The 18,793-nt window shown below is 34.9% G+C and overlaps 1 protein-coding gene and 1 pseudogene across 2 annotated transcripts; one reads left to right on the top strand and one right to left on the bottom strand.

The window, feature by feature from the left end:
* Window positions 1–10,259: 10,259 nt before the first annotated feature.
* Window positions 10,260–13,480, top strand: LOC143542386 (serine/threonine-protein kinase PCRK1-like). Its single transcript, XM_077034983.1, has 4 exons — window positions 10,260–10,748; window positions 11,937–12,204; window positions 12,275–12,397; window positions 12,869–13,480. The coding sequence occupies exons 1-4, from the start codon at window positions 10,354–10,356 to the stop codon at window positions 13,439–13,441; spliced, it is 1,359 nt and encodes a 452-aa protein (XP_076891098.1). The 5' UTR covers window positions 10,260–10,353; the 3' UTR covers window positions 13,442–13,480.
* Window positions 13,481–14,207: 727 nt separating this feature from the next.
* On the bottom strand, window positions 14,208–18,218 carry LOC143542387 (putative serine/threonine-protein kinase PBL9; annotated as a pseudogene). The gene is made up of 6 exons (XR_013136892.1): window positions 17,779–18,218; window positions 16,477–16,787; window positions 15,565–15,700; window positions 15,323–15,465; window positions 15,102–15,225; window positions 14,208–14,791 (listed from the first exon to the last, which is right to left on the bottom strand). The product of XR_013136892.1 is annotated as a putative serine/threonine-protein kinase PBL9 (transcript).
* Between the last annotated feature and the right edge of the window lie 575 nt (window positions 18,219–18,793).

Below are 18,793 nucleotides of genomic sequence, written 5' to 3'. Positions count from 1 at the left end.
CAGTCATAACTTACAAGATTTGCAAGAGGTGTGGGGAGTGAAAACTTGATATTATCTCAATTGCACCTCTTGTACAAGACACGGCTCCATCACAACATTATTTCATCAAAACTTATCTCTTTAGAAACTCCTTATGTTTGATTTGCTAATCACAACATTACAAAAGTTTCATTGTTGCTTAAACGTGGGAAAATTCAGATTTCTTACTAAAATAATCCTCACAAGTGAAACTATGACGAGTTACATCATTAACGTTTTCTCTACTAGCATCTATTGGTCTTTAAATATCGACCCTAAGCATGCTAATTTCCCAAAGGTTTCTAAGGTCAGTGGAAGCAGTAAAAGTTCTTATCATGACTTGTTAAAAGTACAAGATGAAAGGGGAAGAGAGTCATTAAATTTTACTCCATATTTAAACTCTAATTACACCTCTTGTACACCATACTGCACCAACTCTTATATACTTAGAATCCTAAAACTGATAGCAACCTAACCAAGAGCTAATCCATAAAACCGAGATTTTTAAAATTACCCAATAATCAACTCAGGAGGCCATCTAGGTTTTAAAACCTACTAACACTGATGATTATGTAACTTTCCTAACTAAAGTTAAAATGGATGTTGGAAAGTTTAATGATCCTACCCCTTATAATTAAACCATTAGCATCAATCATAATTGATTCCATAAGTCAGGATAACGCTTTGAGATTTGGTTGAATCACTTTAGAGTGTTCATAACTAAACTAAATCCCAATACGAAACGTTAAGACAATAAGAAGCACAATTGATTGTTAAAGGTTATATTCAAGGATAAACCAATTATCAAAAAAAAAAAAAAACTTCTTACCTATATTACAAAAGATTTCTTTTAAGTATCATTATTGTTCTAGTAGCTTACAATAGTTAAGAGCTACATTAGATGAACATTAAAACAACTTTCCCTAACAATCGGCTTACATATTTATATGTTCATAAAACAACCTGAAAGTTATAAACTGAAGGTCAAAGAACATTTAGTTTATAAGTCAATAAAATCCATATATAGGGTAATGCAAACATCAAAATATGATGAAATATTTAAACAGTTATTTTCATCAAAAACAAGTGGATTAATGTACCTACCTCAAGATGAGTGGGAGCAACTAAAAACAAACCTGTCCTTATATAGATGACATTCTTCTGACAAATATATGTTACATGAGTCAAAGCATTTTCACACATACTTTTATATTATAGATCTCAGAGATATTCCTTACACATGTAACAAACAGTATTGCTCTACTTTAGAGGATAACATGAACACATAGATTATTTCCTTATGCTTCATTAAGTAGAAGCCTTATATAAGTTCAAGTCTATACTCATTTAGATATTACTCAAAATTGCAACACACTAGATATGTCTAGATTAATGTGAAGCATCTAAAAGGGTACTAAGATATCTTTAAAAGAAACGAAAGACTTAATTTAAAGAAGAAGTGAGAATTCAAACCGATAGATTACTCTAAACTTTGTCATATTCAAAGATAAGAAAATGTAATTTTCGGGATATATTCTTATGTCAGTAGACAAATCTATCTCATGAAGGAGTCATAATGAACTGATAACAATAACCTAAGTCATAACGACATAATATGTTGATTAATTACAATGTTGTTGTCAATAAATGTTGTTGAATATTTATTAGTGGACTCATAAGTTTTATTAAACTCTAGATAAATTATATATTGAAGACTAATTGTGATAAAGTCAGCTACCATGTTTTCTCAAACAATAACAGTTTGAGAGGTGCTGCATTAAATTTTGATATGAAATTAGTTATTCGTTTATGAACGAATTGAGGAATCTAAACTTTCATATCGAATACATTCATGATATGCTTAAGGATCCTATAACTAAAGGTCCATTACCCATAAGAATTATGAAAGCGCTTATAACCATGAGGGGTTTATTAGTGACCACGTACAACTGCATATCATACTATGAATGATTAACTATTAAATTTCCTCATCAGTTTTGATTTTGTACGTCTCTTAATATGTTCTGCATGCATAATGACATATAGACGAATTAATATACAAATCAAACGTTCTGAAGGGCTTACTTGAAAATTTTGATCATAACTACTTAGGTATTAAATAAGGACTGCAGTATGATTAATGGGGTTCTTGAGCTGATGTTCAATTCAATGACTGTATTTCTCTGCTCCAGTTTAAGTTTAAAACTAAAATGAGTGTTAACTCCTGATCAGGCTTATCTAATACTCATAATAAATGATTACTCGGCCAAGTGGGAGAATGTAAGAATAATATATATAATAATATATATTTATATATGGCCATTATAATCATTTATATTATAATAGATCAAAATATTAAATATACCTTATTATATATTAGTTTGGTAATTGTTGATGGGCCATATTAATTATAATTAACTAATAAAGGGTTTCCCCTTAGGTGTATATAAAGAAAGATAAATATTAACATCATAACCTAATCACACACACATAACAATTTTGTGTGCCTCCTCTCTCTTAAAACCGGGTTCCTCTCAAGAGCCCTAACACCATCCTTAACTATACATCCTAAAGGGGAACTCGATCAAGATGACAAACATGTCGACTATCTTATACTCTGCTGCGATTACTATTCTCCATGCTGGAACAGGTTTATAGGTTTAATATTTATCATGTTTTATATTACTTACATGAAGAACTGATCAACACAATTAACATGTTTATAGCTTGATTATTTCTTGTCAATCCGTTTGACACATTTAGGTAAATGGGTCAAACATGTTGTGTTTGGATTACACGAAGTTAAATCTGTGTGAGTTAAGGGCTAAGGGTGATGTTTTTGGCACGATTAAAACATATGAATCATTTTTTAAAGTTAAACGATTCAACCCGTCAATCTGACATAACATTCGTGCTCTGAAATTAAAAAACAGCAAATTGGAAAAATAAACTCGTGAACAATTATGGGCCTAACAGGCTAACACAGTAACACACTATTAAGCAAATCATAGATATATGGGCTTCTTATGTTGCTTTTTGTGTTGTAAATATTTTAAAAGCCTGTGGAGTTTTATTGGGCCCATTGCATGCTAGCCCATACACGATTTGTTGATTTATACCATTTGTGTATTTAATTTTCTAAATTTATTACGCGTGGTTGGGGACATAAATTATGACCCATAATTCAAACATGTCATATGTTTCATCTCCATAATTTAACATGATTAATAATGATTGATGCTTCAATTCAACTTCACCAAGGTATTAACATGTTCTCTTATTAATTATGGACAATATCCATCAATGATGTTCCATTACATGTTTCTTTCTTTATAGGTGTGAATTACTTGAATGTCACATTTGTCTGAAGACTTAACTTGCTGGTTAACTTTGTGAAATTTATGGAGTAAAAGTTTTAATATGTCTAGTGAGTTTAGCTATGGTTGTTCATTATAACTTTTTGATTATTATTTTCTTGAGCTCACTTCGAAGAATGGAACGAAACCAATTTGACGAGTTTCTTAGTTTTTCATTTAAAAATTGTTGTTTAGCTCAACTACACATACATAAAATCAGTACATAACTAACTTGTCATATTATGGTTACTTTAGGAGCACATATGAGACTTCGAGGTGTGAAAGTGAAATTTGTTTTATGTGTAAGCTAAAGTAGGGGATGAGCAAATTCGGATCGGTACCGATTGATACCGGTACCAAATCGGTACCGAGGTTTTGAGTTTCGGTACTGTTACATGTACGTAACAGTAATTCATTTTCTCAAATTTTACCTTCAATACCGGTACCGAATTGATACCGAACCAAATATTTCAGTACCGGTATAAAAAAAGTTGCGATTTTCGAGATCGGGATTTTCGAATCTCATCCCTAAGCTAATGAGTATGGAGGAAAATCTCCTTGCAGGAGTGGTCACCATAGTATCCTTTATAATTGGGAAGTTAAATATTTAGTAGAAGTCAATGTGTTTTTGCCTTTTTGGGTCCAAACATGTGAAGTCTAAATCAGGGTATCTCTATGACTCTACCATTGGGTTCTTTATAGATATTTTATTTTTTAAAAAGTTTGGTATGAATGTGCTGAAAACGAAATAATAAAATTTTTCGTTTTGGTATCGTAAGTTACACAAGTACCGAAACTGGTGACAAAATTCATATCGAACACAATCGGTGCCGGTGTCGATATCATCGGAACAGGTTGCGATATTCATTAGTGTTGGTATTGTAGTGAACATGACGAACTGAATCAATTTCAACCGAACAAAATTGCAACCGAGTGGCGAGTACCGACATTGGTGTTATCCAAACCGATAATGATATTCCTTTTCATCATTTTCAACTAGCAAGGCAATTGATATCTTTTTGTCATTACAACTTTTTTTTTTGGTTGTTCACATTCAGTTGCTATAGCGAGAGTCACTATATTGGTACCAGAGCCGGCCATGAGGGGAGGCAGGGTAGTCGACGGTCATAGGCCCGAATTTTTTTTTAATATATATATAGGGTAAGGTTAACGTAAAAAACAATAGTTTTGTGAGAAGCATAAGAATAGATGTAGACCCTTGAATGTAGGATCTAGTGGTTGAGATTGGTAGTAACTAAAAGTTGTATAGTTTCCTATTTACATGGTATAGTATCCTATTTAGGTAATGTACTTTATTTTAAAGCTTTCTCACACCTCACACAAAACAATTGTTTTTTATTTGAACCATTATATATATATATGAAAAAAAAATGATATTCAATGTTTCAACACAATCACATGACCACTAGCTTGGTCTAGTGGCAAAGAGGTATGACATCTAACCAAAAGTTTTTTAAACAACTCAAATCATAACCAAGTTAGCCCATTAAAATTGAATTGTTTAAACCCAATAAAATGTTCATTTCACTTAAGGCTCAAAAAAATTTTCGCCTTTGACACACACAAATTTCCGCCTTCTCGGAGCCGGCCCCGGTTAATACCCTAACAAATCGAACCAGTATCGACCAAATTCCCGCTACATCAGTAGGAAATTCTACAAGTTAATAAAGGAGGAAATACAACTGGTTAAACAATGTATTGTGAAAACCGGTGTTGGGCATCTTTGGAGTGACACACTGCCACACAAGGACGTGAATGGGGTGCACTGGCATAAGGGTTAAGACCAGCGTCCGGTGAGGGGAAAATTAATTTTAATTAATAATTAACATATAACCCAATCAAATAACGCCATCAACACATTTCACACCTCTTCAGAGTTCCAACACATGATTTTAAGTGTTAAATACATAATTAATTTAACATCTACGTGACATTATGTTGTTTTACACATTTCACACTACTATAACACGTTTCTTATTCAAGAAGGGAATACCATTAGAGTCCCTTAAGTCAGAGGACTCTCACAAAAGTCACCCGCGGAGCATATTAATCATCCGCATAACTTAAGTCAGGGGAAGAATAATAATAAGATCCAGAGACCACTTGCGGGGTAATCTAGATATCCTCAGAAGTCATCCGCAGGGTACTATTCCCACCCGCAAAGATGACCAGAACGTAACGTCAGAGGGACAACTGTAATTAACTAACTTCCTTCTAGAAGATTTACCAGGATCTTTCCTTGGGAAGCACATGATGTAACGACCAATGGGAAAAGAACAGGTGGCAAGTTTGTTATAACCGTGCACATGGTCAACTAGTCTGACCTATCAAATGCGGATACGTGTCCAGGTTGTTACAAGAGCATCTTCTAGAAAAGGACGGCTGGACCAATAATATTCCCTAATCCCTTCGGCTATAAATACCTTCGTCATCTTCACAAGGTATTCATAAACACTTCACTCATTATCTCAATACTTAGTACTCTTCTCTCCTTAAAATCAGTACTTATTCTCACGCCAGAGGGTGGTTACGGGAAGACCCCCCCCCCCCCTCTTTTATCCTTCCGGTAACGAGCTCACGGTGGTTGTTTTGCAGGTTTTTGTCATTTGACTTGGGAAATTGAGCTTGAATCGTTAGTTTAGTAATTATTTGACTCGAATTCTGTGGACTCATTGATCTAACTCCTTAGAGATTAGATCCGTATTTCTTCGGTATACATAAATCATAAATATAAAAAAAAGAATATTTTGTATTTATAAGTAATGTGTATAGTAAGAATAACTCAATAAGTTAATCTTACTTAAAGTTTTAGTCAAATATTTGCCCAACCTTCAAATCACGTCACCAACCCCAACCTCCTTCACGTTCACCAATCGCTAACCACTAACCACGGTCCCCATTTGCAATTTTTTTCCTACTTTTCTTTTAACATAGTTCGAAACTAAACTCAATATTCGAGTGAACCTTCATAAGATATGATTGATTTTTTACTTTTTAGGTCCAACTCACCTAGAAACATCATCAAGCGAGAAATACACAATTATGAAAAAACCCTCTTGAGTCAGGTATGAAACTTGAGACTATATGATCATCACTTTCATGACAAATATAATTATTTTTTTCTTGATTGGCTTTTCTAAGTTTTATATTTTTCTATTTTCTTTTTGAACATAATACAAATATATTTGTGGTTTCAACATCATACACTCTTTAGATATGAAGGTCTTGTGACCAAGCAAAAATTCTTAAATTTTTAATGTTTCTAGCCCTTTCAAATACTCTAACATTCACAGGAGACGATTGCATATTCGATGATTCCAGCTCGTCCAAACAAAAAGGACGTAACGTTAACATGAGTCAAAGTGTTTCTTCTCGCAAGGCTGACTCTTGTTTGGAAGTTGGAACAATTGGATACCCTAGAAAAGCAACAAGATTATGAGTTAAAAGTTTTAAATTAAAATGTTAACAAATCTTTGCAAAATAAAGTTATAAACTTTATTTTGTAAGCATAAATAATTTTGATCTCCATATCCTCTTTCTAGAAAATCAACCCCACCTGTCCACCTAAGACTGGTTCTCCAAAATAAAGTTATATTATAAACTTATAATAAAGCTAACCTTGTTTATGAGTTTATCATTTACTATTTATGCTTACCTAATTGACGGCTTGTCTTGTTTTGCCAAGCCACAATTCAAGGGGAGGGTTTGCTCTCCATTTTTTTAAAATTTTTTAACATCAATATGTTACACCTTACAAGGATTAAATCATAGACGCATAAACCAGTTTCAAACTCTAAAGTGTAGCCAAAAAAAGTCAAAATCGGTTGTGGTTCGGGTTGAAACCGGTTTGTTGACTATTTTACGATATGTTTTTCCCAGTTTTGACATATTTAAACCGGTTTTGGTTCGTTTAACAGGTTTGAAACCAGTTTCGATAGAGAGAATTACAAACCGGTCCCGAACCTATAGTTTCTGTCATTTCCAAACTGATTTCTACAAAATCGGTTTCAAACCATTTCGATATCTGCTTGATTTTGGGTCGGTTCGATTAACTATTTTTTGCCCGCTTCTAAATTGAACCATTAACCTTCTATTTTACATACTAACCACCTTACCGTCTTAACAAAATGCAAATGGCACCATATTGTCTCTCATAAATGTTTATATTTAATGATTTGATGTGCAATTCAAAATATTAGTTTTAAATGTATATTTAATTATTTAATGTCTACAATATCTATACTATATATAATATATTAAAGATGAGCAAATTAAGACGCTACAATATCTATGCTGTATATTTATCCCCCGCTTATGGTTTAGAGGTAAGAGCATTGGGTTCTCCAGTGAAGACTCAAGTTCAAATCATATTTGTGTCGCATTTGGGTGGATATTGACAATAAAGGATTTGAGCTAGGCCTTGTGCAAATGTTGTTAGTTCGAACCCTGAGCCCTCCCTGGTTTCGTCCCACCGTGTGTTATGCCAGAGAGTTCTACTCTTGTGGTGACACAATGACTGTCAAGTGGCGATCAGTGGTATGGTTTCCCGTGGGAAAGCCCAAGCAAAACTATGAAGCCAGCGTGGGCCCGGTTAAGAAAACATAGTCGGACCAGAGTGGGATATTGGGGCTCTCTAAATTTGGAGAGTGCGGTCGCCTAAATACAAGAAAGTCGTCGTTTTAAAAAAACGCTGCACAGATTTACAAGCAGTATTGTACATGGTACAACCTTAAATGTGGGCAAAAGAGTCGTTCTCACGTTAAAACTCACGTTTATTTAATATAGTTACAACACTGACACCTTAACTATAATCAACATTGGTAAATTTAAAAAATAGTTAGAACTATGGCATTTGATCTTTTACCTATATCTTATTTTAATTTTCACTTTTAACCTTAAGAGCAATGGAAATGGGTGGGGTGAAACAAGCTAGTGAAACCTTATCTCTCTGCCACGTCTGTGCCATGTCAGCTTTCACATCCACATTTTCACTCGAAATGGGTTGTGTGAAACAAGGGGGTGAAACCATTATTATATTAATTGTTTTTATATTTTTATTAATTTAAATTTTTTGAAATAACACATTAAATTAAATAAAAGAGCTACATTAAATTAAAAAAAAAACCTACATTACTTATTAAAAAACTCCTAAACCCACTCATTTTTCTCGGCTATCTCCTTTTGTTTTTTCTCGTACCACCTCCTTTTGAAGCCCGTTAACGTGTCAAGGTCGACAGCCATTATCTCCATCTCCTCCTTCTCGATCCTCCGCCTCTCCCTCTCATCCTCACTAAGGTTGAACACTCGCATCTGTTCAACCATTAGTTTACCGACTTCCTCGGCTCCGGAAGCGGACCCCGACGCAGACCCCGAAGCAATGAATTTTGCTTTCTTCCTTCCAATCGGGCGCTGAATGGGGTCCTCGTCGGCCAAGTCGTCTAGGTTTACATGAGTCCTAGACCTTCCGTCGGATGCGCCGGGACTGGCGTCAATGTCGGCGTCGTCCGAGGATCGTTTGTTTGACCCTGACGCCCTCTCGTCTAATCGTAGTTGCTGCCACTTCGGAGAGGCGGTCAAAACCTCCCATAACTCCACAGGGATATTTCCGGTGTGGCCATCGTCTTGGTAGCGAGCGGCCACTTTCTTATGAAGATCGACGTCGTTCGTGCCACTTTTTGTGTTTCTGGCACACTCCTCGTACACGCCGATGTACTTGTTCACCTTCTTGTTGATGTGAGTCCATTTCCCCGTGATTTGATCCCTCCTTCGGTAGTCGGGACCCTTTCCCATAGCTTCAAAAAACTTCACCTCGACCCGATCCCACAAATCATCGATAGTTTGTTTGTTACCTATAAATAAGAAAGTAAATAACAAAAATAAACATTTTAAAAAAAATACACATATAAACATTTTAAAACTATTTAAAATAAATACCAACGATCGGATGCTCGGAGACGTCAACCCACGCCTGCGCCAAAGCAAGCTCTTCCTGCACCGACCACTTTTGAATCGATCGAGCCGCCTCGGTCATCGGCGTTTGCTTCTTGTGACTTTTCCAACGTACAGATTTCTTGCGTTGGGCGGTTTCGGGTATTTCATTATCCGCCGCATGTGGTTGGGTTTCCGGAACCGAATCCGGGTCCCCCAAATTGACCGGCGGGGTTTGAGTTTGGGTTGGGAAGTTTTGGAATAGAGGTGGTTGAGGAACACCTCGTTGTGTGTTAACGTTTGGTGCGGGAATATGACCGAAATAGTTGGAGAGCCACAACGCGTATTTCTCTGGAGTTAGACGAGGCATGTTGGGATCCATGATATTTTTTTTATAAAAATTGAGAAAGTTTATAAAAAATAGAGAGAAAGGTGTGAGTTTGGTATGTTTTTTTGTATAAAATAGTGGAGTATTTATAGGTAAATTTTTTTTAATTATATAGCCTCCAACGGCTATATAGCCGTTTGAAATCAAGTGGGCCCCCTTCAACAATGCCGTGAAAGATATGGCGGAGAGTGGATTGCGCCCCCTTCACGGAGGAAGGGGGTGGTGTTTCACGGGATCACGCCGCCAAAAGGCCTCTCACGGTGCCCCCGTGAGAGGTATTTCCAATGCTCTAAGCATTAATAACTTTGGGTAGAATAGGTAGATATTGGTAATAAAAGAATTAATCTAAGTTTTGTGAGGTTTCCAGTTTGAATATTAAACCCACCCAAATTTTAATCATATCGTGTATTACTTCAAAGAATAACAAAATCTTTAAATTAAAAAGTGCGATAGCCTGACTCAAGAAGATTCTACCATTGTAAAAGAAATTAGCCATCTTTTCTTGACTTATAAATATAAACACAAACCGAATATATAAACCAACACACACATAAATAAAGTTCAACGTTGGAAGAACATTCCAATCAGTTGAACCCGTCTTCAACAAACCAACCAACCACCGGCGACAACAACAACCTTAAAATGTTAAAATGCTTCCACTTCAGCATCGGCGACAACCGCCGATGCACCCAAACCGACAACTCCACCATCCTCTCACGCACATCCACCAAAGCCTCCTCATCCACGTGGACTCGTTCCTTAAGCGTCATGTCCACCAGCTTCGACACAAGCCGCCGATCAGAATACGATTCTAATAATAATAATAATTCAAGAGACTTAAACGACGCCGTTGGATTCTCTGAGCTTTTAATTCAACGCCGATCCAACGATCTAAGAGTGTTTAAATTCTCCGAGTTGAAATCTGCGACTAAGGGGTTTAATAGAGGGCTTGTGATTGGTGAAGGCGGGTTCGGGTGTGTTTATAGAGGTCTTGTCGATGCTCAAGGTGTTGCGGTTAAACAGTTGAGTAGGAACGGGTTCCAGGCATGAGTTTTTACCCTTTTGTTTCACACTTTCACTGCTCCCGAGGATTTAAATACCTAGGTCTAGCTGAAATAATAATTTGTCAGTTATTTGATTTTTGTTTTTTCTTTTAAATAAAGGTTTTAGGAGCTCAATCACTATAATTATGGAAAAATTTATTTGAGAATTAGCCACGGGCTCAAAAATTTTATTAATTGGTTTTACAAGCAGGGCCGTCTCTGAATATTTAAATTTTAAATACCTTGGCCTAGATGAAACAAAAAGGCCTGTATCACTGAATGCCTTCACGAGTAACGAAATATATAAGCTTAAAAAAGTTTTGGGCCAATAATTATGTGGTAATTAAGGTCCAATCCTATTTTATACTGTTTATATTCTTAAATATATACATAAAAAATATAAATATAAAAAGGTATTGGCCCCAAAATTACGGGCCTCGACCAAATGTACGGCTTGCACTACCCACAAACCGGGCCCTATTTACGAGCACAATCACTGAAAATTTAGGGGTGTAAAGTGTAAACTATCTAAGCCCGATCTTCGCTCGTTTTGAGTTTTTTTTTCTAAATCTCGAGCTCGGCTCGTGAGTCTTTTTTTCAAGATCAGGCTTGGATCGTTTATTATATGTTAATACTTAATACACACTTTTAATTATTTTTATGTATTTGAGAAAAAACCTTAACGAGCCAAGGCTTGGCTCGAGCTCTGCTATGTAGTGTGATATTAATACATATAAGTCAAAAGGAGTTAAACCTTAAAAAACAATTAAGCTCGTTAAGGCTTGATGAGTCTAAACAATCTTCCCATACAAGGCTCGAGCTCGGCTCTGGCTCATTTCAAGCTTTTTTATCGATCCAGTCTCGAGTAGCTCGCAAGCAGCTTGGCTCTTTTGCACCCCTAGGTTTTTGAGCACAGTCACTATAATTATGATTGAGTTATCACTAAGATTACTTTTGTTTATAAAGTTTATAATCATTTCTATAATTAAGATTAAGATTAACTTACTAGGCATAAATTTGAATGTCAAATGCAATGTACTGATCAAGATTCTTTAGCATATTCTGGTTGGATTATGAGATTATTAATTATGCCATGTGGGGATACCTTATGACTTTTATGTAAAGTTGTTAAGACTACTTTTTTGTTATCTTATAGATTTTTGTTGAAATTACATCTTCTAGTATTCAGGGGCATAAAGAGTGGATCAATGAAGTCAACATTTTGGGTGTGGTCAACCATCCAAATCTTGTCAAATTGATAGGATATTGTGCAGAAGACGACGAAAGAGGGATCCAACGCTTATTAGTGTACGAGCTTATGCTAAATAAAAGCTTGGAAGACCATTTGTTGGGCCGGGTCGGGCCTACTCTTTCTTGGATTGCCCGTTTGCAAATTGCTCAAGGGGCGGCCCGCGGGTTGGCTTATTTACATGAAGAAATGGATTTTCAGGTACTGCGTATTGTTTAATAATTATTTGAGTAACAGATTTTATAATCTTTTTGTAATTGTTTTGGTGCAGTTAATTTTTCGGGATTTTAAGACTTCGAATATTCTTTTGGATGAAGATTTTAACCCGAAGCTTTCGGATTTTGGGCTTGCTAGACAAGGCCCAACTGATGGAATGGGCCATGTTTCAACAGTTGTATGTTCCTTTCTTTTCAATCTTTTGATTACAAAAAGTCAACTTATTTGTGTACGAACGGGTCAACTTGAGTTATTGTTTGATACCAAATGGGTCAAACGGGTAAAATCGAGGCAGAAACATGTCAAGTTGGTCAAAAGACAAATTTACCCAAAGCGCATTTTTAGTGCAGATCAACTGCATCAAAATGTATCTTCAAATAGGTGACAAAATTTTAATCAAATGTGTCACATTAAATCCAAAAAAATGAAACGGGTCAAACTGGATCGAAAGATGGAAGCTACCCAAAATGTACTTTTGAATGTATGAAACCTTTTTAATGACTTTAAAGATTATATTGTTATTGACTTATTGATATTGTAACTATAAAAAATTTCTGTAGTAAGTGAACAAAACACCAAATTTTTTGTCAGTTTTTTAACGAATGGAAATAACTAACACCACCATTTTCCGCTATTTGATTTCTTTAAGGTTGTTGGGACGATAGGTTATGCAGCACCCGAGTATATCCACACGGGCCGATTAACAGCAAAAAGTGACGTTTGGAGTTTCGGTGTGGTCCTATATGAGCTTATCACAGGCCGACGAGCAGTGGAACGAAACTTACCAAGAAACGAACAAAAGCTATTAGAATGGGTGAAACCGTACGTTTCAGATTCAAAAAAATTCCATCTTATAATGGACCCACGTCTCGAAGGAGACTATTCCCTCAAATCGGCCCAAAAACTTTCACATGTAGCCCAAAAATGTCTTAACAAGAACCCGAAAGCCCGGCCCAAAATGAGTGAAATGGTTGAAATGATTGGGAAAATCATTAATGATTTGTCACCACCACAAGCTGTTAACGGGCCCGATCCCAGGCCCGAAGCCCAGTTTGTTATAAACGAGACTGAAGTGGGACGAAGCGAAATAATAAGAAGAAAGCATGAGGTTAATGGGAATTCAATAAAGAAAGGTTTTGATTTTAAAGACTTGAGGAATAGGTCAATTGGCAGATTGGATTGGAGACATTGGCCATCAAGTATGGTTAAACATAGTGTTTGATGTTTAAGCCTTAAGGTTTTTTAAGATTTGTGGATATAATTAAAAGAGTAGTGGTTAAGGTTAGTTGGTATATACAAGCTTGGAGTGATTTTCTATTAATATGTAAAGATGGGGAGCAAAAATAATTATATGAATATATAACGAACACATTTTATTTGCCAACCCAAATGGTTATTATTATTATTTTTTCTCTGTTTGCATTGCAAATATGTTTCTTTCTCTTACATGGTTCTTTTATATGGTGTTTTTCCTTTGACTTTGCAACGGGTCAAAACGGGTCGGAGTTGAGTGTAGGGCTTTTGCTGATATTATTCTATATTTGTAAAAAATGTGGAAGATAAGTGTTGAAATATCATATATTAAAATTTGGCTAACATAGAAGGTTGAGGTGTTAAAACAGACCGAACCAGTAGTGTGGTTTTAGTCAAAAGATAAAAAAATCCTGACCGGTGAACAAGTGAATCCTAGATTACATCGTATAGAATATTCAAACATTTTTTTAAAATTTTAAAAGGAATTCTCACATGATCTCGTTTTTGTGCTCGATTCGTTAATTCATGGTTGAATTTACATATTTTTTAGTTTGATTCTACTTATTCGACCGGTCCACAACTAGCAAGCTAGTAGTGTACCTGGTTTGATGACCGATCTGGTTTAAAAACACTTCCTAAAACTTCCAACCCAGAATAGCTTACTAAAAAAGTGTAATATCCTGTTACTTTATACCAAAATTAGCACTCAAAATATCAAAAAAGTAAAAACAAGATAAAGTTCATGGATGATTTTGTAAATAACTAGAAACTAGAGGGAAACACAATATCTCAATTACAAATTGGGTCAAAAAGATATGGTAAACTTAGTCCAAATAACTATACAAACTTTTGGCCCAATTAGTATTCATTTCTTGACATCACTTGGTATGTAGAGAATCTTGAGGCCCGGGAGATGCGGCAGGCCCACCACTATCACTGCTCGAAAGATCTCCCGAGCTCGCTCTCCTTGGCCGGGCTCCATGACTCGAGTGTCTTCTGGGCCGGGTCTCTACTGGCTCCTGAAGCCTCTCGAGTTCTTTGACCACTTCCGCCATATTGGGCCTGAACTTGGGCTCAAACGATAAACACCTTAAAGATACATTTCCAACCGCGTAGGCAGCTTCTAACGTGTACTGGCCCTCGAGACGGTTATCTAAAACCCGTAAAACTTTTCGTTTGTTGGCCAAGTAGGGCTTGACCCATTCAACCAAACTGTGTTTGCCCATTTGTCTATTTTTGTCCACTACTCTTTGGCCCGATAACATTTCAAGAAGAACCACACCAAAACTATAAACATCACTCTTAGCTGTCAAATGACCTAAAATGTGAGAAAACACCGAAATAATTAGCAATAAAGAATCAAATTTGGGATTTTGACACGAATCGAGCCAAGCTAAAACAATATAAAAATAGCTAAAACAATAAGAAGTTATATATGAAATATTTAAATAAGATATAAATAAGAAACAGTTATAAATGTATATAAAACATTTAGTAAATAATAAACGAGCCAAACCCGAGCTTAAAAACTACTCACGAGCCAAGATCAAGCTTTAGAAATAGAGCTCGAACTGGCTTGAGCTTGGGCTCAGCTCGATTTGACTCATTACACCCCTTGGTCTGCATACCGGTGGCTAGATACTCAGGAGCTGTGTATCCATGGGTCCCCATGACCCGAGTCGAGACGTGACTCTTATCACCAACCGGTCCATCCTTGGCTAGCCCGAAATCCGATAGCTTTGCATTGTAGTTCTACATGTACATATGTAAGGGTAAAATTGCCATTATAACTAATCTTAACAATGTGTACTTTATTTGGTGCAAATATTTATAAAAATACATGACATACCGAATCTAGCAACACATTAGAAGTCTTGAAATCGCGATAAATCACTTTCGTTTTCGCACCATGAAGAAACGCAAGTCCTTTAGCAGCTCCAAGAGCCGCCTTTAAACGGAGACTCCATGATAACGGTTGAAAATATGATCCTCCTATTTATTATTTTCCAAGACAAAAAACATATGATATAATTTGTAAGTTTTGTGTAATAAATCCAGAAATATAGAAGTATAATGAACTAAGTAACTCACTTCTAAACAAGTGGTTTTCCAAGCTCCCACGAGGCATGAATTCGTATACTAAAAGCCGTTGTTCGTCCTCTAAACAGTACCCGATCAATTGTACAAGATTCGGGTGTGAAAATTGCCCGAGATAATTCACTTCTGCCTAAAAAAACGTATCCAAAGATAATACATTGACAAACCAAGAAATATTGATAGGGAAAATAAGTAAGGTGCGGGTTGGTTGACTGGTCAAAATGGGTCGGGTTTAGGTTTACCCAAAACATTTTTTGTCAAAATAATTTTAACTTTCTTAATTAGTGTGTTAAATATAAATACAGAAATCATATTGTTTCAACAATAAACTAAAGTATTTAAAAACATTCAACCTGTTTCCTTTTAAGCTAATTTTTCAAAAAAAAAACAAAAATATTATTTTAATATTAATGTAGAACCTTTAATAGATTTATGCATTACAAAACATTTGACCCGTTTCCTTTCAAGCTAAATTATATTAATTACGTAATTTCAATAGTAATCTAAAAACTAAAATTAGGTTTAATCATTAAAAAAAACATTGGACCTGTTTCCTTTTCATTTAACTAAAAAAAGGATCCAGTTACGACAGAAAGGCAGGTAAGCGGGCAACAAGTTTCCCGCCATCCCCTTTTGAATAACAAACCCGATCCTACTGAAAACAAAGTTATCGTTCTTCGGCGTCGTTGAGTTACTGTGCACAACCCGCTGAAATCTTTTTAAAAACATAGCAGCATCGGGGGCGAGAGACCCAAATGTATCAAAAATTATATTATTTCAATAATAATCTAAAAACTTAAACTAGGCTTATACAAAAAAACATTAAACCCGTATTTTTTAAGCTAAATTATTTCATTTTACCCGTTTGACCCGCCAAAAATAATACACAAATTAAAATATTCTCACCAGCCATTCTCTATGACCTTGAAAACTTTATTGAGTAAGCTTTTTAACAGCAACAACAATTCCTGTTCCGGGCTTAGTAGCAGCAAAAGAGTGTTCATCAATCCAACCCTCGAAAACCGGCCCGAACCCGCCTTCTCCCAACACGCTATCAGGCCGGAAATTTCGGGTCGACAATTTTAAATCCGCAAAGCTAAAACTTTTCAAATTTGGTGATTGTAAAATCTCGCCTTCGGTGCAGGGTGTTGGCGGCATTGATGAAACCTTACTGCTGTTTGAATTGCTATGATCATTGGTATCTGAATCTACTCCTCCTGAAATCATACACATATTCTTAAATTACACAAATTCGATACGAAATATGGACTTTATTGGATAGTCGAGTAGACAAATTCGTTCATTAATTCACTCACTCGTATAATTTGTTTAAATAAGGATGATGCTATATGTGCATCAGCATGTCCTGCCACATCATACGGGCTTTATGAGGTTATATGGTCCATATAACTTTTATCATGTTAGTCAATTTCTGTAGAGTTATATTGCCTATATGATGTGTCAGTTTGCCACCTCATGCAGCTAGGGTTGTAAACGAGCTGAGCCAGGTTGGGCTCTGGCTTAAGCTCGAGTCCAACCAAGCAGGCTTAGCTCGTTTATTTTATTGAGCTTAAAAATCAAGCTCGAGCCACCTTATGGCTCGTGTTACAAGTATTGATATATGAAAGACAAAAATATAACTTTTTAGTATATGCATCAGACAAAATCTCTAACTTAGAGAATTTATAATATTACATTTATTTTTTTTCTCTTTTTCATTATTTTTATAATTATTATTTGCTTATTAAAATTTGGGGTTTAATTTAAACAAGCAAGTTCTACTTGTTTGAACAACCTTACACACGGCTGGTATCATGTGTTAGTGTGAGGAAAGTTATCGTACAAATTAAATTAACGTGTTAACTGTGAAAATCAAATAGTTTAATTATATTTATAAGCGTTGTAATTATGTAATTATATCATAGTGTAATTACACTATGTTGTAATTACACTACACTATAGATACACTATGTTGTATATATAATTATCATACTCTATTCTCACAGTTAACATGTTGATTTTATTTGTATTTGATCAAAACCCATGTTAGTATAACACCTCATTTAACCCGCCAAACATTATCGGTTGTATGATGTGTCAGTATAACCATAGTATCAAGATTTTAGAGGAAAACTAAAAAAAAAACAGGGTAAATCAAAGAAAATCACAAAAATACCCAAATAAATTTAAAAAATTGATGAATTATACCTTTATGAAATGAGTTCTTATCTTTAGTTTGAGCACTGAAGCAAACACCCATATCAATTCTTGACTTTAAATAACAATTTTCCCCAAAATTCTTGAAACTGAAGTGTGTGAAGAAACAGAGTAATCTGTTATCAAGAACATGCAAAACAGATTTGGATGTGAAAATATTGGATTAAAGCTGTAAAATTTGATACGGGTTTCACTAAAAACAGTCTAATTGCATAAACATGGAAGCAATTGGTTCCAATTTTGATAAAAACACTAAAATTTGTGAGCAAGATAGAGAAGAATGTGGTTTAATAAAAAAGGGTATGGATGATGAAGGTTAAGAGAGAGACAGCATTAATGGCTGGAAGCCCATGACATTGATAGAGATTGTTTCTTACAAGTATGTATGAGTAAACAAGTCCCACTCATATTGGCAACTTTTAGGTGCATGCAAGAGTTGTTAAATTTAATTGAAAAAAAATGAAGGTTTAACCCGTTTTTTAATTTTTTAATTGTAGACACATCCAACAAATTAGCAACCCTTCCTCAAGGTCAAGGCAAGAGGAGCATAACCTAAAATAGCTTATATAGCGTTTGGTATAAAGTAATAATAAACGAAATGAAATGGATCATTTTAAAAAGCTGTCATTCGTCAATGAAATGAATTGTTTCTAAGTAATGATAAATGGAATGAAATAGATTATTCCAAAGAGTTGTCATTTTTTAATGAAATGAATTATTTCTAAGTAATGCAATTCTTTTCATATATAACAATTTTTTACTCCTTAAAAAATTGTGTTTATTCTTTCGTTCCTTCGATGAATATAATGAAAAGTAATCAACAATTATCATCATCATCATCATCATCAATATTATTATTTTATTATAGTATAGTATAACTATTATTAAATTATAATAATTACTATATTTTTATTACTATATCATATTATGTTATTACCATTCTATTAATTGATAAAAATATTATGTGTATAGTTTACTATTTAATAAAAAAATAGTAATAAAATGA

Source organism: Bidens hawaiensis, unplaced genomic scaffold, assembly GCF_021521415.1.
Source record: "Bidens hawaiensis isolate Kalapana, Puna unplaced genomic scaffold, B.hawaiensis_p1.1 tig00012834_1, whole genome shotgun sequence".
NCBI lineage: Eukaryota > Viridiplantae > Streptophyta > Magnoliopsida > Asterales > Asteraceae > Bidens > Bidens hawaiensis.
This window is presented reverse-complemented; position numbering and strand designations above follow the sequence as displayed.

Excerpts from the sequence above, each read along its gene's own strand:
- LOC143542386 (XM_077034983.1), top strand. The coding sequence starts at position 10,354 with ATGTTAAAATGCTTCCACTTCAGCATCGGCGACAACCGCCGATGCACC. Across the intron at positions 12,205-12,274 it reads ATGAAGAAATGGATTTTCAG|TTAATTTTTCGGGATTTTAA; the intron begins GTACTGCGTATT and ends GTTTTGGTGCAG. Across the intron at positions 12,398-12,868 it reads TGGGCCATGTTTCAACAGTT|GTTGTTGGGACGATAGGTTA; the intron begins GTATGTTCCTTT and ends GATTTCTTTAAG.